Source organism: Aphelocoma coerulescens, chromosome 14 (genome assembly GCF_041296385.1).
Source record: "Aphelocoma coerulescens isolate FSJ_1873_10779 chromosome 14, UR_Acoe_1.0, whole genome shotgun sequence".
NCBI classification, from domain to species: domain Eukaryota; kingdom Metazoa; phylum Chordata; class Aves; order Passeriformes; family Corvidae; genus Aphelocoma; species Aphelocoma coerulescens.
The window spans coordinates 8,875,430-8,902,417 of record NC_091028.1 but is presented as its reverse complement, the minus strand read 5'-3'; the positions used below and the strand labels follow the sequence as shown (position 1 = coordinate 8,902,417).

At 51.5% G+C, this 26,988-nt stretch overlaps 2 protein-coding genes across 14 annotated transcripts in view; one reads left to right on the top strand and one right to left on the bottom strand.

Moving 5' to 3' along the window:
- Positions 1–745: 745 nt before the first annotated feature.
- SLC5A11 (solute carrier family 5 member 11) lies at positions 746–15,621 on the top strand. 6 transcript variants are annotated; one of them, XM_069030171.1, is made up of 17 exons: positions 786–821; positions 1,684–1,741; positions 3,511–3,687; positions 4,543–4,614; positions 5,240–5,344; positions 5,553–5,612; positions 6,028–6,132; positions 7,754–7,859; positions 8,761–8,841; positions 9,308–9,513; positions 10,282–10,417; positions 10,758–10,865; positions 11,125–11,275; positions 11,484–11,652; positions 11,732–11,947; positions 13,026–13,173; positions 14,568–15,621. In XM_069030171.1, exons 3-17 carry the CDS (start codon positions 3,556–3,558, stop codon positions 14,780–14,782), a joined length of 2,010 nt encoding a protein of 669 aa, XP_068886272.1. In that variant the 5' UTR covers positions 786–821; positions 1,684–1,741; positions 3,511–3,555; the 3' UTR covers positions 14,783–15,621. The 6 variants fall into 6 exon arrangements, with proteins under 6 accessions (XP_068886275.1, XP_068886272.1, XP_068886278.1 ...); XM_069030177.1 differs by lacking the exon at positions 14,568–15,621 and adding an exon at positions 13,891–14,556; XM_069030172.1 differs by lacking the exon at positions 786–821 and adding an exon at positions 1,038–1,144.
- A 551-nt stretch (positions 15,622–16,172) lies between these two features.
- The window catches only part of ARHGAP17 (Rho GTPase activating protein 17), a 41,265-nt gene continuing 30,449 nt past the window's right edge, over positions 16,173–26,988 (bottom strand). For 2 of the 8 annotated variants that reach the window (XM_069030160.1, XM_069030166.1), the window contains 7 exons: positions 26,543–26,656; positions 26,098–26,189; positions 25,816–25,972; positions 24,350–24,586; positions 22,740–22,903; positions 21,532–22,110; positions 16,173–17,157 (listed from right to left, as the gene is read on the bottom strand). In XM_069030160.1, the coding sequence (XP_068886261.1) occupies positions 17,027–17,157; positions 21,532–22,110; positions 22,740–22,903; positions 24,350–24,586; positions 25,816–25,972; positions 26,098–26,189; positions 26,543–26,656 (1,474 nt within the window). In that variant the 3' untranslated portion in view covers positions 16,173–17,026. Of the gene's footprint in view, positions 17,234–18,610; positions 18,656–20,554; positions 20,579–21,531; positions 22,111–22,739; positions 22,904–24,349; positions 24,587–25,815; positions 25,973–26,097; positions 26,190–26,542; positions 26,657–26,988 lie in introns of all 8 variants that reach the window. The other 6 variants (XM_069030163.1, XM_069030162.1, XM_069030164.1 and 3 more) reach the window with 6 other exon arrangements.

Below are 26,988 nucleotides of genomic sequence, written 5' to 3'. Positions count from 1 at the left end.
CCCCCTGGCAGGTTAACACATGCCCTTAGCAGGTCACCTACAGTAAAATTCTGGTTGGTAACTCCACAGCTGGGACATGGATTAGGCTTGTGAGGGGACAGTGCCCATTCTCCATCTGCCCTCCCAGCTCGTGGGTTACCTGCCCAGCAAGGAGCTTCTCAGCAGTGCTGCCAGGGATCTGTGAGCCCCCATTCCAGGGATTTATGAGCTGCCTCCTGCCACGGTCTCTCGCTGTGCTGTGAAGTCCCTCTTCAGGACTACTCTCTGTGTATCTTGGCCCTCATGGTGTATCAGGGTTTTTGGACAGATGATGCTGAAGACAAACCTCCAGCTTGTTCCCAGAGAGCGACTCGATTGTGGGATTAACCTACAGCCTCAGCAGTGTGTTACAAACCCCAGCCCACGGATGGATCCTGCGCTCTGGAAGGCTCAGGCATAAACACAGAGACAGGACTGGCTGTCAGCTCCTCCCTGTGCCACGGGCTGTCAGCTCCAGAGGACATCAGCCCAGATTTTTTATTGTTCTGTGTCCCTTGCGTAGCCGCACAGATTGCTTAAGAGAATGGCACTCTGTGGAGTTTGACCCGGGAGCCCTGATAGTGAAAATAATGCACTTCTCACCAGAGCCACGGGAGACCAAAAGAGTAACTTCGGTCAATTAGTTTAACTTTGACTATAAATATTCCTTCTCATTCCTTGTGACCCTGTTAACAGCTCCGCTGGCAAACCCCGATTCTCTGGCAATATTTAAGCTGCCTGTCAGTTGGCAGAGCCCTGCTGGTGCCCGGCGCGGGGAGCAGAATAAGACCCAGCTGAGCGCAGTAAGTTCCCTTTCGGCTTCTACCTCGAGTCGGGAGCTCCGTCGGGTTCGGGGCTCTGCTGGGCTGCTCTGGGCCCCGGCGAGCCGTGGTGGCTGGAGGAGGTGGATGGACCTGGGAATACTTTAAAAAATCCCTTGATGAGGCATTTAGAGCGCTACGGTCCCGCCGGGTTACTCGAGAGCCACGTGGGCTGCGTCCCCCCGGCGCTGCTGATAAAGGGCCGGCTTCAGCAGCTTCATTTCCATGCCACGGATGTTCCTTCCTCACAATCTCTGGCGAGGAAAGCGCCGCCGCCTGTGCCAGGCACCAGGGGAGAGCGGGTTGTGAGCTGAATTCACAAAACGGGCAAAATTTCCACTGGGCCACGGCAGAGTCGGGATCTGGGAATCCGCTGCGTTTTCCTACCCCGGCCTCGGCGCTAGCCCAGGAGGAGCCGGACAGGCACCTGCGGCAGCTCCGGGAATGTCCCCTGCACTGCATCCGCCTTCCCTGCCTTTGCCGGCGGGCACAGCAGCTGCTGCAGAGCTGCCCCCCTGCTCCGTACACGTTTCGGAGGGACAGACGCAGCCCTGTCCGGCCCGCAGGGCTGAACCCCGGCTGCCGCCCGCGCCTGTGTGCGGCTGGAGCTCCGGATGAACCGCGCTGTGACCCCGGGTGGACCTGGGTGATCCTTGTGGGTCCCTTCCAGCTCAGGAGATTCCCTGATTCTGTGATTCTCTGGCCCTGCTCCACGGGTCCTGAATGGAAAGTGTCTCAGGATGGAAGGAAACAGTGGTGCCAGGGGGAAGTTGGAGGTGTGGGAGTGGGGTTAGCAGCTTCCCCAGGCTGACATACCAAACCCTGTTTTTCCTTTCCTACTTAGAGGTTAAGCGTGCCAGTAAAAACTCGGCAGCAGCCAAGACACACTGGCTCTTAAAGAGGTAAGATAGCACTGTTCTGGTCATCAGTGCCCTGCATCCCTGCCAGGCAGGAACTCACTAGGGATCCAGTGGGATCTGGGGGTTTATAAGGCATGGAAAAGGCTCTGCCAAGGTGCTGAGAGTCCCCAGTCCCATCCTGGTGCTAGGACCTCTGCCCTCAACCAGATCATGGCTCTCTACCAACTTCAGCACTTGTGCTGGAGGCTGTGGAGTTGGGATACAACTCCCAGCTGTGGGAAGCAGGTGCTGGGATGGTTCGTGCCACTGGGAATTCCTTATTTATTGCCCGACCTTTGGTCAGTGGATGAGTCCAGAGGTGCTGCAGGGCACAGGGCAGGCCTTGGCCTCCTGAGCACTCCAGCACCTCCATCCTGCAGCTCCTGCCACTCTGGTGCTCTCCTGGTTCACCCACCTGGGCAGCCCTGCAGTGCTGCCAGGGCAGGAGTGCAGCCAGTCACGCTCTGGGCAAGTCCTCAGGCCACAGGTGAGCTGAGGGCAGGTTCAGCTGCAGCTCCACACCTGGACAAGAGGTGTTGTGAAACCCGTGGGACAGGAGGCTGCCCTGGCCCGGCTTTGCTGCCTGGAGCTCAGAGGAAGAACTTGTCTGACCGCCTGTCATCCGAGCGTCCGTGCCGGGTGCCCCGGTCCGGTGCAGCCACACCTTTTGGCAGGGGGCAGACTATAAGTGTCCCCTTACAAGTGCAAGAGAGGCCAAAGGACCTGGTCAGACGTGCAGGACAGGGACCAGCAGACACCTGGCACGGGCATCTGGTGACTCCAGGACTGGACCCAGGGCTGTCCTGGCTGCGAGGCAGCACCGAGGCTGGTGACCGCTCCTCTCTGGGGGAACCCTCTCCTCGGCTCAGCAGGGTAAGAGGAACAATCCCAAACCTGCTCTATGCAGCACTGAGGGTTCCTTGGGGACCGGCAGTGGCCACTGCTGAGCCAGGGACTGCCCGAGGTGGCCTCACCTGCCATTCACCTCCTGCCCTGCTCTCAAAGTGTGGCTGAGCTGAGGGAAGGAGGAAATGGGAATGAACTGCATTAATTCAAACACCCGACCAACCTCCTCACCTGGACTTTATCCTGCCCCTTCTGCCAAGGGGCAGCACCACGGGATGCTCCAGAGGGCTCCAGGGAGTCCTTCCAGGGATCCTACAGTGACACCACACCTCACCATCAGGCATTTCTGGAGAAGAAAGTGGGTTTTTATATTCCTTGGTGACATGTTGCCAGTCTCTGTTCCTGATAAGGAGCAGGGGACAGGTCCCACTTACCGGGACATTGGCCTGGCTCAGGAGGAGGCCCAAGTGCTCTTCATGGGGCTCAAGCTCTTGGTGTGGCAAAGGAGGAAAATGCCAGTGCTTCCAGGGCTGTTCATGTGCTGTCACATCCTGGTGCCTTGTGAGGGACATGTTTCTGGCAGCAGCTCCTCACTGGGGCTAGTCCTGCAGTGCTGCCACACTGGGGCCCTCAGGCCGTAACCCCCAGCTCTGCTCCTTCCTTCTGTTCCAGCTGTTTTCACCTTCTCTCTAATGCACCCATTTCTCACCAGTTAGAAAATCACACAAGAAATCCACCAACCCACCTGGCCTGCCTGCTGGCAGCATCTCCATATCACAGTCGAGGATGAAGGCAAATGACAGAGACAGGAGCCCTCCCCAGAGCTCTGGCACAAGCAGCACCTCAGCCAAGGACCCTGAAATCCTCAAGGACCAGTCACCACTGTCCTGGGGCTTTCCCTGCCCATGTCACCCATCCTTCCACAGGTATATGCATCAGGAGAAAGGAGTGCTCAGCCCGCCCAGGAAGCCATGGATCCCACCAGCATCCCCCCGGCCTCTGTGACCCCCTCGTGGGACGTGTTCCCCCAGCAGACACTGGAGCCCATAGACATCGCTGTGCTCGTGCTCTATTTCCTCTTCGTCCTCGCCGTTGGGCTGTGGGTGAGCAGACACTTGTTAAAAACTTTGTATGTGTCCTGTTATGCTGAAAAATGGGGCTGCTTTAGCCTCAATTTGTTTTGCTTTGGCTGGAATCGGGCTGCTTCTCACTGGACTCCACTGAACAAGCAGAAAAGTTGGTGTTTATAGGTCCTTCTCCTCTCCTCAGCCTGGGAAGTGTCCTCACTGTCCCTGGGGAGGGCTGTCCAGGCTTGTGTTAGCCCAGGTTTTGAGAACCCTTGTGAGGAAGAGGCTGAGTACAAAGTATTGCTAACAATGATGTTTTGTTCATCCAGGAAGGAATTGCTGTCCTATAAATCACCTGTGCCTGTCTACAGGGCTCCTGACAGCAAATTCCTTAAATGAATAACATTGTCTATATATAATTAGGGCAGAAGGACATCCTTTGGCATGGCTTCTGTGACAGCAAAAGCACAGCCTGGCTGTCAGGAGGCAGAGAGGAGCAGCTGCTCCCTTTAGCCGTGGTGCACAACTCTCAGGGTATTGCATGGATCATCTCTGGGGAAGGGGAGCCCACGAGTCACACGTGCAATGCCGAGCATTCCTCCTGACTGCACCTAATACCCAGGGATTCCACAGCTCTTGTCCAAAATTGCTGGCCTTCCTTTCTGACCTGAAGTGATTGAGTTTGCTTATTATACAAAACATTCCATCAGGGCGCCGAGATGATGGAAAACTTTGCGTTTGGCTCAGGGCACATCCCTCGTCCCCCAGGATTTCCCAGCAGCAAGTGTCCTTCAGGAAACCTTTCTCTTCCACCTGATGGCAGCTCAGGGTCTCTCACCCAGGGTCTCTGGGTGATGCCCTGAGCCCGTGCTTCCCTCTCTGTGCCCACAGTCCATGTGGAAGACGCAGCGCAGCACTGTCAAAGGCTATTTCCTCGCCGGGGGACAGATGGTCTGGTGGCCTGTGAGTACCCCTGTCCTCATCCTGCCCACAGCCCTGGGCTGCAGCCACACTGGCACATGTGCCCGAGCACAGCCCATTTCTCCAAACAGGAATAAACAAACAAATGTTACTCCCGTGTTTTGCAAAGGCCGGTTTCATACTGGCTTTTTTCCCCCGGATTTGAGACTGCAGGATGAGGCCCAGCCCGATGCCTCACGAAACCTGGCTGCTTCTGGAGATTTCCAGACTTCCCTGGGGGTCCCCACCAAGGTCACAGCTTTATGCTGAGCTCTTCTACTGGCTGGGGTGTCTCATCTGGGCTGGGCTGGTCTCTCAGTAGGTGCTGGTGCCAGAACCTGATATTTCTACCTGTTCCCCCCACCTTCTCTGCTCACCCACAAGAGATTAGATGCTTTGGAAACAGGATGGTCCCAAACATGCCCACAAACTGGCAGTGAATGGTGAAAGAAGCTGGAGAGAGATGCCAGAGCCACTGAACCTGTAGGGAAAAGAAGAAGGTGGCAGAGGCTGACGAGGATTTCATGTCCTCTGCAGTCAGGAGTGGGGGAACAGCTTCCCTGTGCTCTCGCCAGGCTGAGAACGATGCCCTGTGCCAGGGCCAGATCTGATTTCTCTCTTTCTCCAGGTGGGTGCATCCCTGTTTGCTAGCAACGTGGGAAGCGGCCACTTCATCGGCCTGGCCGGCTCGGGAGCTGCCTCGGGAATTGCTGCAACAGCCTATGAGTGGAATGTGAGTGAGGCACAGCTGGAGCCCTTCCCGGGCCGTGCAGGGAGGCTCCAACGAGCCTCCACACCAGGGCACAGCCCTGGCTGCTCCCACGCTCCGGATCCTGGTGCTGAGCTGGAAGTCCCCAGCTGCTGGGACCTCGTGTCCCCGTCCCACCCGAGCACAGCCTGGAGCACCCCGTCTGACCTTCCCTTCCTTTTTCCCTTTGCAGGGGATGTTCTGTGTCTTGGTGCTGGCCTGGCTCTTCCTGCCCATCTACATCGCCTCGGGGGTAGGTGTGGGCTGTTGTGTCCATCGGGGTGGTGAGGGATTAACTCCCTCCTGCAGCTCCTGCAGAGCCTGGGGCTGCTCCTGTGGCCTGGCTGGGGGGGACAGAGCTGCTGCCTGCGACCAGCACTGCAGGCTGCGGGCTCAGGGCACTCCCAAACCCCTGGCAATGAGCAGAGCCGCTCCACGCCCCGAGGAGGTGGATGAAGACTCCCCTATCATAGTTTATAGAGAGCCCTGTGCCAGCATCGCAGCAGTCAGTGCTTGCCAAGAGCCAAATACCAGCCCAGGGCAGCCACCAGGGCCCGTCTGCTCCTGTACCAGTGCAAACACCCACACAGCTCCATAGGGAGCCCTTGGCAGCTCTGGGAATGACCCAGGGAATGTCCCACCTTCCCTGACCCCATCTATCTCCATAGGTTACGACCATGCCAGAATATTTGCGGAAACGTTTCGGAGGCAAAAGAATTCAGATATTCCTGGCCATTCTCTACTTGTTCATCTACATCTTCACCAAAATATCTGTAAGTAGAAAAAAAAAGGGAAATGGATTGGATTTAATTCATTTTGGAAATGTGTGCTGAGAAATGCAACCAGTGGCACTTCCTGGATGAGCAGATAAGGGTTTGTTATCAAAACACCCAAGGAAGAGAGACTGTATTTTTTTGAGAACCTACACAAAAAAGAGTAGCTTCTTTTTTTTTTTTTTTCTTCTCAGTTTGCACCTGAATGCTTGCTACAGCAGGAGGGAAAGCTCATGGCAGTGTTCTGAGCAATAGTCCATGGACAGGTGGGGCTGTGAGGGTGGATATGGTGGTTGTTAGATTTTGCACCTCTGGCAGCTCCCCTGGTTTCTCCTCTTTGCACATTTATTGCCCGTGCACACACCAGGTGCTGTTATCGCAGGATGGAGGAGGATGGAGGAGCTGGGACAGGGTTAGAAGAAAAGTGTTTATTGCACCTGTTTGAATAAATAACTGAATCAAGCCTTGCACAACAGCTTGGTGGCTGTTCATTAACTGCCAGCCAGGGCACGGAGCCGTGAAAACAGACAGATCCCTGCTGGGGTTTTTCCTGTACATGGAGGGCCATGAGTGGGACACGGTGTCTGACCCTGCCGCTGAACCTCCTGAAACTTTTAACAAGGGCTTGGAGTGCCAGGACACAGAGAATAGCTTCCCACTGCCAGAGGGCAGGGATAGATGGGGTATTGGGAAGGAATTCCTCCCTGTGAGGGTGGGGAGGCCCTGGCACAGGGTGCCCAGAGAAGCTGTGGCTGCCCCTGGATCTCTGGGAGTGTCCAAGGCCAGGTTGGACAGGGCTCGGAGCAGCCTGGGACAGTGGAAGGTGTCCCTGCCCATGGCAGGGGTGGGAATGGGATGATCTTTAAGGTCCCTTCCAACCAAACCACCCCAGGATTGTATGAAATGGATGCGAGTCCCGGGGTTCAGATGGCACTGATGGGGAAGGCTCAGATTTTCCTCTAGATAAAAGAGACTGTTTGATGGAATCTCTGATAATGCAACTCCTGTGTTCAGGATGCTTTTACACCTGTCTGTCCTCCCGTGCTCGCCCCTTTGCCTGTCCCAAAGCTCTCCTCACCCACAGCATTTTCACGTAGCTGCAGAGCTGGTTGGGCAAGGCTGGGCCCAGCACCGGACACATTTCCTGCTGATCTCCCAGTCCCCATGGCAGCAGGAAGGAATTCCCAGGTGGAAGCTGGGGCTGTGGCAGCCAGGGGAGCTCTGGGGAGGAGCCGGGCAGGGGGGATTTGCAGGGCAGGTTCCCCAATCCCTGCCCTGGCCAGCCCAGCTCCACCACCCTGGGGCTTGGGGAAAGAGAAACTCACCCCACCCCAATGCCTCTGTCCCAGAGCTGTGCACGCTCCCCTCTCGTGACAGCCCTGTCATCCCCTCACTGTCACCACTGTGACCACCAATAATGATAAACTGGCTTAAGAGTGAGCTGGCCCTTGTCCTGCTGTGGCAGGGAGGAGCTGGGGCTGCAGAGGGATGCGCTATGGGGGAAGATGCTGTGGGGGCTGGGGGGCTGTGTCCAAACCAGGCTGCTCCCAGGGAAGGGGGTGGGTGCTTTGAGGAGTTTGGTCATGTTGTCAGTGCACTGTGTGACTGTGCTGTTCTGCAGGTGGACATGTACGCCGGGGCCCTGTTCATCCAGCAGGCCTTGCACTGGGACCTGTACATCGCCGTGGCCGGGCTGCTGGCCATCACTACCGTGTACACCGTGTCCGGTGCGTGCTGGGGACAGACCTGCACTGACCCCACCCCTGACCCTGCCACTGACCTGCCCACTCAGCTGAGACATTCAAGTGTCCAAGGCTGGTTGGATGGGGTTTGGAGCGGCCTGGGACAGTGGAAGGTGTCCGTGCCCATGGCAGGGGGTGGCACTGGATGGGCTTTAAGCTCCCTTCCAACGTAAGCCATTCCAGGATTCCGTGATTCATGCCATGCACTATGTCCTGCACCCCCAGCAGCCTGGTTTTGCCGTGAATATGGATATTGGGATGGGAAAGCAATTGAAAACTCACTTTTTTAGAAAAAAATGACAGATGAGAGTAAGTGAACCCTCCTCAGAGGCCACCCCAGGTGGGCGCAGGTCAGCTCTGCCTTAAGGAGAAACTGCCAAGGCATTTTCAGGGTACATTTTCTTTGTTTTCTTGGGGCTCTCTGGAGGTGTGAGGGATTTACACCACAATGAGCCGTGTAATGCGGAAAGACTCCAGGCTTGGATGCCCTTTCAGGGCTTAGGAGTGGCCAAATGGAAAACAGCCATGCACGGAGCAAGCAGAAATCCCAAACAAAGAAAGGTTATTCCTTTCCCACTGCTCACCCCCAGTGATGTAAAATCACAACCCCTTTTTCTTTCTCCTCGTTTTCAGCTTGGGCTTTGTTGTAGCACTTTCCCAAGCATTTCCCGTAGAACTGCTTCTGCTTTTGGCTTATAGTGACAAAATGGTGACTCATGATGACTCAAACCTTTGTCATTGGCCAAACTTCCCCCCAGCACGGACGGAACCCCCAGCCAGGTTCAGGGCTCTGCTTGTGCTGCTGGGCAAGAACTTGTGCAAAGTGTGAACTGCTCTGACAGAGCAAACCCAGTTCATCCCAGTTTGTGCCTCTCTGCTCTCCCAGGTGGCCTGGCAGCCGTGATCTACACTGATGCCCTGCAGACCCTCATCATGCTCGTCGGGGCCGTGTCCCTCATGGTCTTCAGTGAGTGTTTTCCTGGGGGTTTGTCACTAAAACTATGACAGAAACTTCACCAAGTTAAATATTAGGGAGAAATCCTTCCCTGTGAGGGTGGAGAGGCCCTGGCACAGGCTGCCCAGAGAAGTTGTGGCTGCCCCTGGATCCCTGGAAGTGTCCAAGGCCAGGTTGGACAGGGCTTGGAGCAATCTGGAATAGTGGAAAGTGTCCCTGCCCATGGCAGGGGTGGGAATTGGTTGGGCTTTAAGCTCCCTTCCAACCCAAAGCATCCCAGGATTCTGTGATCCCATAGGAGAGGCAGCACCTCCTCCAGCCAGCAGTGAGTGTCTGCTCTTCCCCAGCCCAGTGTGAGAATCAAGAGCTTCTGATTTTTAAAGAATACTTGTGGAGCATCACCCATAGTGAACCAGAGACTGGAATCAGAGTCCTGACCTGGGGGGATGCAGTAACAGCTTCTCATGACCCATTTCAGGTTTTATTGAAGTTGGTGGCCTTGAAGGTTTGCAGGCAAAATACTTCTATGCCATTCCCAGCATCCGCAAGGAAAACAGCAGCTGTGGCTTGCCCAGGGAAGATGCTTTCCACATTTTCCGAGACCCTGTGAACTCTGACCTGCCCTGGCCAGGAGTCTTGGTGGGAATGACCATCCCATCCCTGTGGTACTGGTGCACAGATCAGGTAGGTAACTGCTTGTTCCTGTAGTTGGTTGAATCTGATTACAAACCTGGGGATTGAGACCTCACCTGGATTGATTTACTCTTTCTGAGGGGTATCATCAGTAAAATCTTATTTTACATCAGTAAAGTCAGATGGTGAAGTCTTAAAGAAGGAAAACTTGATATGCACAACTAAATATTAGTAATCATCTCCATGGAAAAGGTGGTAAGAATGTGTTTGTGTGTTAATCCCAGTCTGTAAAGAAGTCTTTTGTTTGTTTGTTTGCTTTTTAACTTAATCCTTTCACTCCTTGTGAACCACCTGGGAATGTCTTCTTTCACCTTTCCCGGCGTCTGGCTCCCATTCCTCCCAGTGACACCATGAGAGCCAGGGACTTGAAGCCCTAAAACACCTCCTGCTGTTCCAGTTGTGCTTTCTTGCTCTCTTATTTAATGCTGCTTGTTTCAGGCTCTGTCCTGATCCTTGGCCAGGCTTCTCCACAGGGTCAGGGAAGTCCCCAGTGCAGGAAGAATGGAAAATCCTGGGCATGGGTAGGTGAGGGTCAGGTCCTGCAGCACGGTGTCCTTCCAGGCTCGGCTGGAATGGCACAAGCAGTGCCTGTGTTTCTGAAAGGAGTCAGGATCCAAAGCAACAACTCCAGAGCCACAGCCAAGCTCTGTGATCACCCTCTGAGACTTGCAGAGTTCAGTGGAGATCAAAGTTGGGATCGCTCCATCCCAGCCAGCTCCTGCTGCTGGCAGCCAACCAAACCCATTCCTTCATTCCTAGGTCATTGTTCAGAGGTCCCTCGCTGCCAAAAACCTCTCCCACGCCAAAGGAGGCTCCTTGATGACCTCCTACTTGAAGATTTTGCCCCTCTTTATGATGGTAATGCCAGGCATGATCAGCCGGGTTCTCTTCCCAGGTAAGTGCTGAGGGAGAGATCTCTTCCCTCCCTCTGCCTGTGCCAACTCCACAGAGCTGGAGAAGCCTTTCCTGAATAAGCTGAGAGGTTCCAATGCATCAGATGCCCAACACATGAAGAAATTTTCTTCCAGTTAGGAGCTGGAGGATGCAGATCCTCCCAGAGCAGCCCCAGACATCCCTGTGCTGAGATAGTCCTGTGTCATTTTCTGGAAGCTCCTCAAGCTCTCCAGTATTTCCCTTAGAAAGCAGTTTACAACATTCAGCAGAGGAACTTGTTCAGAGACACTGGTGTATTGTGACTGGGAAAGCTGCCTCTCACTCCCCACTGCTTATTTCAGATCTGGTGGCTTGTGCAGACCCGGAAATTTGCCAAAAAATCTGTGGCAACCCCTCTGGATGTTCTGATATTGCTTATCCCAAGCTGGTATTGGAGCTTCTGCCTGTAGGTAAGAGCCTGGTGATGGTTCTGGCACTGGTGGGGTTGGCACATGGCAGTCACAGGCGTCTGGGAGGGAAGTTCAGAGAGGAAAATACCCTGGAACTGTCATTTCAGTGAGGTTTGTGTGGGACAAACCTATTGCTGTCATTTTAAATTGGAGCTAAAACCAGTTTTAAAAGTCTGTTCTAGCCCACAAAAGACCCCGAGGCCACCCTGCAGTGGAGCTACTGAGGGTTCCTCAGGGTGGCTCTACTTCTTGTTCCCAGGACTCAGGGGCCTGATGATGTCAGTGATGATTGCAGCCCTCATGTCCTCCCTGACTTCCATCTTCAACAGTGCCAGCACCATTTTCACCATGGACCTCTGGAAACACTTCCGTCCTCGGTGCTCGGAGTGGGAGCTCATGATTGTTGGCAGGTGGGGAGAACTGGGATGAGCTGGATCAGAGCCCGAGTGCCAGACACACATCTGGGCACAGCTGCTGGGGTGACACCACCCTGCACAGGCTCGGGGAGGATGGCAGTGGAGGCTTTATGGTTGTGGGACACCTAGGTCAGAGTGTCACGCTGAGCAACTGGAAAAGCAGGGCCTGAGCTCACAGGAATGGCCCCTTTGTCTTGCCCAGGGTCTTTGTGCTGCTGCTCACTGTGGTGTCCATCCTGTGGATCCCCCTGGTGCAGGCTGGCCAGGGCGGGCAGCTCTTCATCTACATCCAGTCCATCAGCTCCTACCTGCAGCCGCCCGTGGCCATGGTGTTCATTTTGGGCTGCTTCTGGAAAAGAGCAAACGAGAAGGTACCGACTCTGCTGGCCTGAGAGCAGCCCTGCATCCTGGCTGGATGCTGCTCCGACACAGAATTCCCTTCCTTTCCAGGGTGCCTTCTGGGGGCTGGTGCTGGGGCTGCTGCTGGGTTTTGTGCGGCTGGTGCTGGACTTCATCTACCCTGAGCCCCAGTGTGGTGAGCCCGACACCCGGCCTGGCATGGTCAAGTACATGCACTACCTCTACTTCTCCATGGTGCTGGCGGCCATCTCCACCATCACCATGCTCGTGGTCAGCATGGCCACCGAGCCCCCGGCCCCTGAAATGGTGCGTCACCCCTCTGCTCCCTTAGCCCTAAGTGCTTTCCAGGATGCCCCATGCTACATCCCTGGGGATAAATAAGCAGGAGATGGAAGCCTCCATTTGCTCTTGATTTATGGTCACACCTGTAGCAGTGACCTCTCCTCTGCTCCAGCACCTTTGCTGCTGTTTCTGATTTGGGGCCCACAAATCCCACCCTGGAGACTAGTCAACAGTAGATTCTACCAGGAGCTGTTGTTAAGTTCAAGTGTGTGTGTTTCATCCATGTCAAATTAGCCTTTTCCCCTCTATTTTCCAAGAAATTCCAGCTTCTGGGTCATCTTTACCAACTATCTTACTAACTTAGCGAGGAAACATTTTTACTCGCAGCAAAGAGCCAGTGCAGAGAGCACCTCTCCTCTGGAACAGGTTTGTGCCAGTTTGACTATTTTCAGTAGATTTACTGGTGCTGAGAGCAGAAAGGAGAGGGGCAGGGGAGCTTCAGAGCTCTCACAGCAGCACATCCTCTTGCTTCAAAACAGGACTAACCCTGAACTCAGACATTCTCAGAGAGGGAGATGCCTGGAGGTGCGTGATCAGTCCAGAGCTCACCTGTCCTCCCTGTAACAGCTCTTCCTCATCTCCAGCCTGAATCTTTCCAGCTTTACGTGGTGCTCATCCCTCTCTATCCACACTGCCACTGAGAACATCCCTCTATAATAAGTCTTTTAGATATTTGAAGGAAAAAACCCGTATTTCCCACCTGTTGTCTCTTCTCTCAGAACCCCCACTTTGAGCCAACCCTGCCTGGCCACAATTTCTGTTCTTTTTGCTCCTTCCTGACCTGCTCTCAGTCTGAGCCCAGGGATGGTCGCACATCGAGATGTCCCCTCAGTACAGACTTTACAGACTCATCCTTCTGAGCAGGAGGACAAGCAGCTGTCGTGTCCCAGATAAAACCAACCCATGAGAGGCCAGGGCAGCCCCTCAGGGCAGGAGGACGGACTGCGGCCCTGTCCGCATTGTCTCTGCGGGCAGTGCGGGGCCGAGGCGCCCCTGAGCCCCGGGACAGCAGTTTCCTTAACACCACTCTTCATGCCATCAGATAACTCGGCTCACCTGGTTCACTCGTGGGGATCCTCTGCCCAAGCAGGAGCTGGCAGCCAGCCCCGGCCCCACCGCTGCCAAGGACCCGGCCGCGCTGCAGCTCGAGCTGAGCACTGCTCCCGAGAATAGCTCAGATGGTAACAAATGTAAGTGGTCGTGCTCAGTAACCCCACACCTCACAGCCCCTGGCGTTCCTAGCGGCCTGCAAGACAAGGGACGTTCAAACTCCTTCCTCTGGAAGTCCGTAGCTTCAGGGCGTGCTGAAAGAATCATAGAATTAAAGAACAGAGAATATGCTGAGTTGGGAGGGACCCACAAGGATCATCGAGTTCAACTCCTGGCCCTGCGCAGACACCCCAACAATCCCACCCTGGGCATCCCTGGCAGCGCTGTCCAAATGCTGCTGGAGCTCTGGCAGCCTCGGGGCCGTGCCCATTCCCTGGGGAGCCTGGGCAGTGCCCAGCACCCTCTGGGGAAGAACCTTTCTCTGATCTCCAACCTGACCTGCCCCTGAACCTCCAGCCATTCCCTGGGTCCTGTCCCTGTCCCAGAGAGCAGAGACCAGAGCTGCCCCTCAGGAGGAGCTGCAGAGCACAGTGAGGTCTGACCTCAGTCTCCTCTTGTCCAGGAGGAAAAAGGCGTTACCTGACATTTTACCTAAGCAGGAGTTCAGTTTCTTTTCCAACTCTCAATGACATTATAAAAGCTTGCAGCAAAGGAGCTGGATGGGATACAGAGCCATGGCCATTATCCCGTGCCAGCCAGCAGCTGGTACCGTGGCACCTGCTGCCAGAACTGGTTGGAAAAAGGGAGGGTGGAGGAAAACACAACAATGTTGATGAAGTTCCCTTTCTGTTTTTCAGCAGTGTTTTCTGATCGGCTCTAGCAGCAGGGAGAACCCAGAGCCCTGGGCCGAGTTCTTGGCAGATCAGTGAAGGAGGATCTGCACTTTTTAAAACTTGTCGGTATTAGGTACAGCCGTGTGTAGAACGCCCTGTGCACTCTGCAGTGATGATTCGCATCCCTTGTTTTTGCCAGGATCAGCCCGTTTATATAATGTTGCAGCTTTTGCTGCGTGTTCCTTTGATCTGTAACAAGCTGTTGTGAGTTAATGAGTTACGGCACAGCTCTCCCGCTGCTGGGAAGTCTCACACTTGTTGGACATGAGCGTTGCCTTCCCAGCGTTAAATCACATATGTCCCAAGGCACTGGGAAAATCCAGTTTAGAGGCGTGGCAGGGATGGACTAGGGCAGCCCTTGCCCAGGGAGGCTCAGGGGCAGCTACAACTCAGTTTTTAGGTTTCGTTTATCGTGGCTTAAAATGCTGGGAGGAGCAGAACCTGAGCTCAGAGCTCCAGGGAGGATGGAACTGGTCCTGCAGCCCCAGAGGCGCTGACTGAAGGGGTCCCAGCGTAGCGAGTGTTCATGTAGAGACCATGGGTGTGTTTCTGTGTCCAAACCCTTTGCACAGGAGCATGAGACGTTCCTGGGAGTCACTGCATTGGCAAGACTCATCCCTCCCTCCTGACTCTCGTTCCAGGTGCAGCTGAGGCCAAGGGGAGCTCGAAGCTGCTGAGCACCTTCCTGTGGCTCTGTGGGATGGAGCGCAGGCAGGAGAGCGCCGAGAGTGCACCCAAACCCGAGCCCCTGCCCGTGGCTTCCCTGGAGGAGAAACCACTGGTGAAACACATCCTGAACATCAACCTGCTCCTCTGTGTGTGCGCTGGGGTCTTCCTCTGGGCATACTTTGCATAGCCAGGGATGCCAGGCCACACAACATCAACTAACTTTAATTGGTGTAAATATTAATGATTAGCAGAGGGTTAATGTAATTCTTAATGCTTTCTAAATTTTATTTCTTTATTTAAGACAGACCCTCCTCCCTAATCCTTTCCTGATTTCTAATGGGGGCCTGGCTGTGTCCAGGGCTGAGCACTTGGCACTGGCACTGTCAGACCCTGCCTGGCACCAACCAGCTGAGAAAGGCTGGTTTGGTTATTTTAAATATTTAATTTTGCTCTTTGGCCTTAGAGCATTGCTTGGAATTCAGGAAGCCTGGATTCTCATCCTATTTATGCCTCTATAACCAGCTACAACCACTTGGGTCCCCTGTGGTTCAGCTCCTCCAGCCTTGAGGGATGGGAGTGACACCCCTGAGTGCCTGGGGCAGAGCCAAGGGCTGTTGTCTGGGCTCTGTTGTGCCTCTGGCTCAGCTGTGCCCGTTCAGCTCCTTGAGTGCTGATGGGGCTGTCTGGGAGCTCTGGCTGAGTTACCATCACTGACACTCCAGCGGCAACACCAACACCAGCATCCAGCGTGGAAACTGCCCCAAAACTGCTGCCAAGGGCACCTGAAGGACCTAAACCAGCCAAAGCCACCAGGTGTGCCAGGGCAGAGGCGCCCAGTGGCAGCCCTTCATTGCCTGGGCACCCACAGCTGTTCTGGGAGCACCTCAGTGGAGAAGCCTGGGCTGGGAGCACTGCTGTCACCAACTGCTGTCACCCCTGCGGCCACGGGTGGGCTGGGCACCATCACCTGCCCTGGCCCCAGGGCCTCGTGCAGCTGCAGAGAAACATTAAAGAGTGAGAGCTGGTCCCTGCCTGCCTGGAGTCTGTGGGGATGGGGGGGCTGCCAAGACCTCTGGACCCCACACCCGTGTTGGAGGAGGTTCCTCCTGGAGCCCCTCACCTGCCCTCTCTCCCCAAGCTGCTGGTGGTTCCCAGAATTGATTAAATACCAGTAGCAAACCTCACCCCCAGAACTGACAGCACTGCATGTGCAGGGAGTGAGAACGTGCAGGAACACCTGGAAATACTCTTTTATTAAACCTTTCAAAGGGAACTGGCACTTGGGGATCCTTCCTGAGCATGTGAAACACTGTTGGAAACCCTGGGGGAGAAAGGCACTGCCCAATTTGGGGGATAAACATCAAAGTCACAGGATAAACTCAGTCACAGGACTGGAGTTTGTGGCTCACCAAACAATTCAGAGTTACAAAGATTTGTTACAGGGCTGGTGTGGTAACAGAGGAAAGTCCTTAAGGGAAAACCAAGCTGAGCACCCAGTGACTCCAAGCTACACAGTCCAGGGGATCACTGTGACCTTCAGGACCCACTGGAAACAACAAAACTAGAATAAAGATGCCTTAAGTTGACAAAAAAACAATCTTTAATTTTATAAATGTTCACTCAACTGCTGACTCCAAACAGCTGTTTCAAAGTTCTTTCAAAATTCAACCGTTTTCAACAAAAGCACAAACCCCATTTCCACGGTTTCCTCGTGAAACAGTTGCCAGTTGCACATGAACAAAGCAGGTTAATACAAATAACTATGAAATCAGGGTAAGTACTGATCCTACGTAGCAATGAAATGATTAAAGAGACAGGAAGTTCCTCCTACAGCACAACAGTCCTTCAAGGCACTGGATGCATCCACAGTTCCACAGGGTGACTGAGAACCAGCAGTCACCACCAGCACTGGGGCAGGGGTTTGGTTCATGGCTTGAGGGGAATCTGCAACAAATCCGAGAGGGAATGTCCCTTGGGAGGCAGCTCCTGGTATGGGCTAAGAACTACAAATAAACTCTAACCGTGCCATGACAAGGATTATTTCCGTAATACAGACATGCACTTTAAATAACTAATGTTCTGCTTCTTATTCTTTTGGAATTTCTGCTAATACCACCTGTATCAGCACTGACCACGCTTCCTAGGCAAGTTCCTGCAGGAATTCATTCCTTCCATCCAAGAGTATGAAAACTGTTGTCCAGACCCAGATCATTAAACTTCTTCTGAGGGCGAAACCGGAGCTTGGCCAAAGGTTGGGCTCGATTTTCTGAGGAAGTCTTCTCCAATCTCAACGATCCTGGAGATCACTGTCCCCACGATGCACCAGTCCCAACTCTGCACAGCTGTGCCACGTTGCCAGAAGAAGGTTTTCCCTGTTAGGTCTGAGGGTTTTCCTCCAGGAGAGGAGCCCGGGGAAGCCGGAGTGCTCCGGTCACAGCGCGGTGCTCTCCGTGTCATTGTCAATGTCCAGCAGGAGGTGGTTGTGCAGCTCTCTGCCCGCTGGCTCTGCAGGAAGCTCTGAAGGAGGGTTTGGAAGTGGTTCTGGAATACTGGAATTAGAGTCTGCATAAAAAGGGAACAGCAAATTTAGCAGCCGGGCCAGGGCCAGCTCATTCACTTGGGAATTCCTGGGCATTTCCTTAGACAGAGAAGGGAAAGCAAAGATCAATGAAGGCTCTTGGACCAGAGCTGGCCCCAGTGGGCACAAAGGGCTGAGCCCAACTGAACAGCTTGGATTGCTTCTCCTACAGACCCTGGTTTAGTCCTGGACAAAGTAACAGAAACCCACTTCTTCCTGAAGAAGGGAAGACAGTGAGTCTGATTTAGGATTAAATACCTCAGTGCCCCTGGAGAGCTATTCTGGACTTTCATGTCAAAACACTCAGCAAAATAATCTGGCACCTAAATCATCCACCAGGGAACACCACCTGTGACTTTGAGAAGCAACAGGAATAAGGATGGTGTCAAAAGGAGGCAGAAGTTAATTACAGCAAATGCAGATTAAACCTCTCTCCTGTGTAAACAGGGCACGTCATGGTCTTTGCCTCTTCTGAGGAGAATTTTGTTCAAGCCAAGGTGTCCAAAAAAGACCACAAAATACTGCATCTCTGGTGACTGACTGCCCTGGCAGCTAGAATTATCAGATCAGAAAAATCCCTAGCAGCTCAAAAAAATGTAACTGAAAATCTTGTCAAGATTTTGGAAAGCTGATTTGTAATATGCCATGACATCCCTTACTGCAGTCCAGCAGCTGCTCCACACAGGAAGTAATTTAGATCACTTAAATCAACAAAAAATCCAAATAAATGCCTTGTTTTCAAGCACAGGAGGTGCAGACAGGCATCCTAGAGAGATTGGGACTCATAACTCAAGCATGAAATTCTGAAGTTAACCCGAAAGTTACTGTAGAAAAGCTCAAGTTGAAGGTTTCTGAGCTAAATGACCTGAAGAGAGGGAAGCAGCCACTGGGTGCAGCCTCCCCTGCCCCTGAGCCCCCCACAGCCTGCAGGGATCTGTGTCCTGGGATACTGCAATAGAGCAGCTGGAATTCCATCCTGTTCTGGGTTAAGCCACAGAATCCCAGAACGGTTTGGGCTGGAAGGGACCTTAAAGCCCACTCAGTCCCACCCTCTGCCATGGGCAGGGACACCTTCCACTAGCCCAGGTTGCTCTGAGCCCCTGGAGCAGCTACTCTGGGATGCTGTAACATGGGGTAAGAGCATTTGTGACACAGGACAGTGCAGTGACATCTGATACAGAAGGAGCCTCTGCATGGAACACACCAGTTCTGGATTTTCGGTACATGGAGACAGCACAAGGTGAGAGTGGCCAGGAGACACCAAGAGCTTCACATTCTGCTCTCCAGCACTTTAGTGGGTTAATGGGAGCAGCAGCAGCCCCTCTCTGGCCATGCCTGAGGGACACACACAGCAGGGCACTGGGGTGGGTTAGTGGTTAGCACACACATCATTAGCAATTAGCAACAGTGTCGGCCAATCAGGGGCCTTTTCCTTACCATTGCACTTGCCAATACAGTTCCTACTGAATGCTGGTCAAACATCTGGATTATTTAATAAAACCTTTGATTAGAATATTCTAGGGCTTCTTACTTTAACACCATAAATAGAACTTGAGGCATTACTAAAGTCCAGTACATGGACAAAGGAGTCAACAGTATCCTGAGTACAGTTCAGAATTCCTGTTCTGGGATTATTATAAGGTTTGCTGGCACTTTAATTTTGTTCCCTTGTTCCACTTGTTAAGGTTCAAATTAAAAACAGCAATTGCACATCGTGAATTAGTGAGTCTGTAAGTGCTTGTATGTGCAGCTGTGAATATTAGAGCAGATACTCTTATGTGACAGGTGGTGGTGTTAATTCAGATTATTAATCCTTTAAAAACAGATTGATCTGGAAAAGGTGGATGCTGTAGCATGGAGTGTACTGCTGGAGGTGAGCCTGAGTGTCACTTCAACCCCTCCTCAAGGGGATTTTAGCTAAACAGGCTGGATTTTCTAGGTCCCTTCACCAGTTTTGGAGAGAATCCTTGCTCAGCAGCTTTCCCTTCTCAGTTTTCCTGTGTGGCAGCTTCCATACTGTGTTTACAGCACACACCTGGGCCAATTTGCTATGGTTTGCACTCCCCTCTGGCAGGTGCTTGCCTTGCCCAATTCTTATGAAGCAGCCCCAGCTGGATGTTAACTACAAGACAAGGATTTCTTCTATTACGCTGGGGTAAAACAAACCCTCCCTGTCTGCTATCATTTAAGCACTTTCCTCAGAACCAGGAAAACCCTAAAATGAAAAGAAGTATCATCAAACTATGAAACACTGAGAAATTAGGGTCAAGTCTTTCCTTGAAGTTTGACTCATTAGCACAGCTGTTGCTGCTAACTTCATTGCAAAGTGCTGTCAAGATTCAGAGCCCAGCCTCAATTTTGACTTCAGCTTGGGAATAAATTATCCTTGTCCTTTAAATATACTGACAAAAGTAAAATCAGGAAAAGTCAGTTATTTTGAAAAGCAAAGCTACTTTTTAGTTGCTTAAACAGCTCATTTACTGCTGGTTTCATCACAGAATCCCATAATGGGCAGGGACACCTTCCACTATCCCAGGTTCCTCCAAGCCCCATCCAACCTGGCCTTGAACACTTCAGGGATGGGGCAGCCACAGCTTCTCCGGGCAACCTCTTTCTCCAATTAACAAAAACCCCAAACTCAAACTATTTCCAGCCTGACTTCTCAATCCAATACTAATTTCAGTGTCCTGGCTGCAAACAGGCAAATCTTGAGCTAACTCAGGCAGGCAGCCCTGACTTCCCCAGCCTGCTGTGCAGTAATTCCTTCAGGAGGCAGCAGCAGCATCCCAAGGCCTCACAGCTGAGCAGTGGGAAGTGAGTGGAGGTGTGGATGAGCTGGGACTGAGCAGACAGAGCCATCAGTGAGGCTGGGAAGCCAAGGTACCACAGTGCAGGTGCTGCTGGGGCTGTTCTGCCACCAGTTTAGTCACATCAGCCTGGATTTTGCCAAATAAACTCCAAGTGGTTAAAAATAACTACAAACCTAAAGTGAGAGTTACATTGAAACGTAACCATAAACCACCAAATTGTAGGAAAAATCATATTTGCCTGCACTGAGGAGAACAAGTCTCTTGGAAATGGGTCACTCATCACACCTGACCCAGGGACTAATTCTGGGGGCCTGATGTGAAGTGTTAATTCTTTACAGGGACTTCAGGAATAACTTAAAGTTCATAGGCCTATCACAATTGAGCAGCAGAGGTCTCAAACCCTCTTGCAGACAGAATGCTATATAGGGATGAGATACAGACTTGGCAGAGCACATTTCCTATGTAGGGATGAGAACACAGAGTTGGCAGAGCACAATTCCAAGCGCATGTCCAAACTCAAGCTACAAACAGGAGCAGTTTAGCTGCAATTGCAGTTTCTGTGAGTACAAACCTTATTCGCAGTAACCATCCCCACCTGTGAAGGCATTGGGGTAGAGCTGTTAGGCAACAGAATTGATACTCTGCATTCCAACACATTAGTCTAATTCTAGAGAAGCTGCAGTGTCATGGGAAAGTTTCAACCATTATTAATCATAAGTAGATTTAAAAGCATTAGTCTCCCACATTCAGTATCTCTTCCTTCAGAATTTCCCAGAATAAGCAGCAACTCAGCAGGAGAACATTCCAAAATCTGCTCATTTTGAATGGCCTCAGCAATTACATTTTAAAAAAATAAACTTTATTAACTGTCTTTATTAACATTATCCCTATCAAATCGATAACTACAAGCTTCATGAAGTTTCTGTGAGAAGACAAAAGTTTCTTTTTACTTCATGATCGTCTTAAAACAAAGACTGGACTTAAAATGTGAAGCTCTATAAATATTGACCTAAGAAATACAGTTTAATACAGGTGATTCTTCAGCTTCTGGATGTCCAACTTAAAAGCACATCAGAAGCCTCTGTTATCAAGGTAAAACATTCTCTGCATGTTTTGCCTATTAGAACACGTGTCAGTGACCACTTTTGCCCTTTTCTTATCTCAATATGTGCCGAAATCCACTACCCTTGGCTACATCTCCCTCCTCTAAATATTTGCTTTTTGGCAGCAGATGTACAAGCAGAATTGACTGCCAAGATGCTGAACTGGAGACAGCCCCAGCGAGCTGCTGTCACAGTGTTCAGCTGCCAAACACGAAGAAAAATAACGAAAGTTCATCTCCACTTGCCCCCAAACACTTCTGCCTCAGGAATGACACCCTCGTGTGCAGAGCAGCTGGGTGGGCATTTAACTGGAAATGAGCTATTGAGTATTTTTAACTGTGATTTGTGCTTTTCAGTTCCCCCCCACATTAACTCCCAGCTACAGGCACTACTTTCTTCATCACCAGTCCCCGAGGAGACAGCGGATAGGGAAGGATGCACTCACCTGTGACTATTTTGGACGCTGTTTGCGTGGGATTTGCAGCCATCCCATCTCCAGGCAGCTGAGAGGGAGGATGAGGCGGAGGGGGGACACTGGGTCTGTTCCTGGGCTTGGGCACGGGCCGTGGCCGGGGCAAGGTGCCACTCTGAGGTAAACAGGGAGCCTGGCAGGGCTCGGGGGGGGCAGCGTGGGGGTGCTTCCCCAGCGGGGGCGTGTCGGGCGGAGTCGGAGTCTGCGGGAGCGAGGAGCAGGGCTGCTCTGGTCCGTGCTCACTGGGAGATGCTTGGCTGCTTGCTTTGGGCTGCAGGGGAGGAGTTGCCTGTGTTGGGGGCTGCGGGGGTGGGTGGCTGGGAGCTTGGATTGGGGAGAGGCTGCTGGAATATCTTCGAGGTGCAGAAACCTGGGAAGAGGAGGTCTGGGCTGCTCCTTGGTTTGCATGTTGAGCAGGAGGAGAAGAGCTTCTGGCAGGTGGTTTTGGAGAGACAGAAGGTGGCTGAGCAGCTGGGGAAGAGCTTTGGCTTCCTGGCTGCCCCGGTGGGGGGTTGGCTGGTTTTGGTGGGGCTGGTGCTGGCTTCTTCATAGCTGTGGAGAGAAGAGGGGAGATTCCAGCATCAGGGACTGGGGGGGCTTTTTACAGGGGCATGCAGTGACAGGACAATGGCTTCCCACTGACAGCAGCTGGGGTTAGATGGGATAGTGGGAAGGAATTCTTCCCTGTGAGTGTGGGCAGGCCCTGGCACAGGGCGCCCAGAGAAGCTGTGGCTGCCCCACCCCTGGCAGTGTCCAAGGCCAGGCTGGGATAGTGGAAGGTGTCCCTGCCCATGGCAGGGGGTGGAACAAGATGAGTTTTAAGGTCCCTTCCAACCCAAAACATTTTGGAATTCTCTGATTCCAAACCAAGGTCCCAAAGAAAACAACTAGCCACACAAAAAATCCTCAGGTATGTTATCAAAATAAAATGGTGCATTACCAAGTACAAGCATTTACTAATCAATAGCTTTTGAGAGTTTGTTAAACAGCACTAGTGATACTATCACCATTCAGAGAGCCCAAAAGTCACAGCTGCTTTACAGCCAAGCCTTGGGGACAAGCCAACAGATTAAACTGCTGTCTGTGTAAGGGCAGAGATGCTGATAAAGTTATTTTAGTAGCATTTTTGCAGTACATCAAGAGTTGGAATGCAGTGGCTTGAAAAGCAAATAAACACACACCTCTCCTCAGGGCGTGGGGACTGGGACCAGCAGCGTTCTGGGGCTGGGTGACAGAGAGCTGGGAGGTGCTGGGTGCTGCCTGGCCAGGAGCAGTGCCCGCCTGGCCACCGTTCCTCACCGGTGGAGGAGTGGCTGAAGATGTGCTGTCCTTGGATTTCGAGGTACTGGAAATTAAAAAACCCACATTAGAGAGGATTGTAACATCCCTTGCCTGGCTCAGCTGCACCTGTTCCATTACAAACTGTGGTGTGGATCAGATATTAGGAAACAATTTTCACTGAAAGCATTGTCAAGCCCTGGCACAGGTACCCAGGGAAGTGGTGGAGTCACAGTCCCTCAAGTATTCAAAAAACATGTGGATGTGGCACTTGAGGACATGGTTCAGTGGTGAACACTGTGGCAGTGCTGGGTTGATGATGGAGGATGAGCCAGCTCCTCTGGCTGTGCACCTGCAGCCTTCACTCACTTCTCTGTATTTAGAGTCACCTGCAGCAATTTAGCCCTCAAAAGGACTGACTTTCACTCACTTCTTCCGGCACTTTGCAGCCCCCATTTCTCCAGATGGTGTTAATAAATTGTGAGTACTTGCACAGAGGCTGTGCAGATTTTAGGTGCAACTTTCAGACACAACCCCGAAGGTTTCGTTTCAGCTGCCTCTGCCACAAAGGCCATCTGTGGAGGAAATACTGGTCTGCAGGGGATTTCCAAATGAGCTGGCTTTGTAAATATGTCACCTGAGAATGAGCTTTGTGCACAAGAGTCAGTGCTGCATCACAACTCACGGTATGGTTTCACTCTGAGACGCCAAGGTTGACATTTGGAAGCACTACAGGCCTTACACGTGGTTTGCCACAGCTCTCAGACCACTGAAGAGCTGAGAGCAAAGTGCTGCTTGCACCTCACAGGAGGAAGTCAGGCTGCTGCAATTAGCCTTGGAGTCCAGGGACACAACTGCAGAGCTTCAAGAGTAATTAAATAGCAAAGAGCCTGTGTACATACTTGTCCTAAAAAAACTAATCCTGAAATATGATAAACTGACTGCCAGTTTTCTAGTAAGCAAGTCTGCTCATCAGTAACACTTGCTACAGACAAATAAACAAAACAAGACATCCAGATAACATGTACAAGAAACAACAAACAAGACCAACAGGTTTCTGGTATTGCCACTGTAGGTTTTGCTCTTTCAGCAGCAAACTGGTATCACCTGTGTGCACATCTCTAGAGCATAACCTGGGAAGGTCAATGTGGGCAGTAGAAATAGTCTATATTTGTATTTTTCATCATCATTTTTTCCCCCAAGAATTCCATTATCTCAGAAGATGAACTCCAGAACAGACAGAACTATGTAAGTTATATCAGAAGATGAATTCTGGAACATCCAGAACCATGGATATTATTTTATAAGACCAATTCTGGAATATCCAGAACTGTGTGTGTTATTTCAGAAGCCCAGTTCTGGACCCATAGACATAGCAGGAGAGCTCCTGCATGGTGCTGCTGCCCACACCTGCCAGGCACATCCCATGGGGAAGAGGTGCCAGCCCCAGGTGACAACAGTTTGCTGCTGGAGCTGCTGCCAAGCCGCTGCCAGCACAAGCCGTGCCTCTTACCTGGCATCCTCAGTGCCTGGAGCTTGGGGCTGTTCTGCTGAGGCAGCAGAGGGAGCAGGGCCAGCCCCAGGGCCAGGCTCAGCCCCGGCAGGCTGGCAGTGCTGCTCGGCTGCCACCGCGGCCGCGCCGGGCTCGCAGGGCGGCAGCGGCGGCTGGAAGGCCGGCGATGTGAGCTTTCTGTTTACAGTGCCACATCGCCGCGGGGTCGCGGGGAAGTCCAGAACCTTCACACCAAAGCTACAGAGAGAAGAGAGAGTGAACACAGCAGGCAGCCACCCCCAGGTGCTGCAGCAGCAGGACTCGGGGTGTCCCACCCCCAGACAAACCCCGACATGCAAAGCAGCAACAAGGAAAGCTCCACTGGCTGCACAACACCACGATGTTAAAGCTTCCACTGGCTGCAGAACACCAGGAATGTTAAGACATGCAACAGGATTTGGCTTATCCCCACAGAGGGATAAGCTAAACGTCAGTGAACAAACTACTCAATTACATTTGGAGACAAACATTGATGACAATGAGGTCAGAGCACTCAGAATCTCACATGTAATTACAGACGTTTCCTTACACAGCAGAGTAGCTCCTCACTACATGTATTCTGCCACACGAATTTTGTTTCTATCACACACTAAGTTGCAGTAGAGATTCAAAAAAAAGCTACTGGATACAGGCTGTGATTTGGTGGTTGGAATGAGAGATCCTTATAGTCCTTTCCAACCCAAATCATTCTGTTTGTGTTTCAAGGAGAACAGTGGAGAAACTGACCCAAACTCTAACAGATTTTAGAATGTATACAGCACATTTATTCTAGAATTTAATTTCATTCTTGTGTTCAACACTGAATCTTGAATTGATTTTCTTCCTCCTCTGTGAGTGCTAACAAATTTGCATGTGGTTGGTCATAGCTAACAGGTAACAACTCAACATTTGCATCAACAGCTAAAACAAGCACATCACTTGAATACTCATGATGAGTGATAAGAATGAACATTACACTACATGTTATATGGGAAACAGCACGTTTTACTGGGAGTTTTTAGCATTCTACTGCTTGCTTTGGCAATACTGTACCATCATCAACTCAGAAGTCTTATCATGAAGGCACCAGGTAACACCACCTCAGCTTATGGGCTTTGAAAGAGAAGCCATGGAATACCAGAAGTTAGAGACTGAGAGATGCTACTGCAAACACTTCTGTTCCAGTGAATCTTAGACCACCCCCAAATCTGTACCAGGAAAATGGAAACTGGGAGCAGCAATATCTGCTTGGGATTTAACATGCACAGAGTGTAACTGAAGGAAGTACATTACCTTTGAGCCATCCTCAGGCTGCAACAACAGGAAATAAATCACTATTGTTATCTGCAGTATTTCCATGAAATTCCTCTCCTGACACCAACAAAAGTGTCTGAAGCCTCATTGGAAGAGGGCTAATAATGGACCCCTAACCTGAGAATTACACCTACCTTTCCTTCTTCAGCAAATCCCCTTCCATCACAGTCATGCTCAAAGGCCTCTTCCTCTCCAGGGTCCCACATTCATAGTCATTCCCAGTGTGTGACAAGTGATTGGAATTAACAGTAGGAACTGCCACAAATGCCCCAGACACATTGAAATCTTCATCTGGAAAAGTGACAGACAGAATGCCTCCTAAGACACACATATCCCAAGTGGTGCCTCACTGCACAAGCCACTGGAGGTTGACCTGGAGGGTAACGTAAAACTCCTGAGCTATGGCAGGAACTCACCTCCAGGGAAGAACCAGTCTGCGTGCTGAATAATGGGCTCAATAACTGCTACCACATGCACTGAAGTGGCTGCTGCCATTTCAGCAAGGGATCTGCAGGAGAGATTTGAAGAACACTTTATTCAGAGTTCTATCAAAGTAAGAAAATTAAAATCAATTCAGATTACTTGAATAGCAACTTAGGCTAAGCATGATGGATTAACTCCTCCGTACCAGAGAAAGAGCAACTGTGCTGGATACTCCAGACTATTCAGTAACATTCACAGCTTTTGGAAACATCCCTAAAAATCTTCCTGCCTCAAAGGACCTGGAGGCATGGGCTGAAAGAATACTTGGAATATTTTTGAGGTAAACAGTCTGTTGCTGTGAATAGGCTAAAGGATTCAAACCAATCAAGTCTACAGCTTCATCCAGTTCTGCTTTGTAGCTTTCTTTAAAGAACTCACCCTTCATTCTTTGCCCACAACAAGTTGGGGCCCAAGACTATGGCGATGTTGCTCGGTGTCATTTTGTTAACGTCGCTGTTCTGGGCAAGCTTGGCTAAAAATTTGATTAAATACCTACAAAAAGGAAAGTAATAATTAAACAGCAGGAACTAAGAGCATTTCTTGTTGAAAGCAAGTAAATAAAAATTCAAGAACTTGTAAAGACAGCTCCCAACAACACAGAAATGAGATGAGCAGCCTTCTTGCTTGGCTGCTGCCCAAGGCTTCTGCTCCTGAATCATAAAAGTTGAACTCAGTAGCACAGAAAGCACCTCCTATCCTAGCAAAATAGAACCACAGAAATATTCTATTTCCACAGAAAAACACATAGATTCAGCTAGTTTCACATCCTGTAATGGAAATTCCATGCTTCTAGGAATCACCAGAGCTGGTTTTGTTCCGGTTCA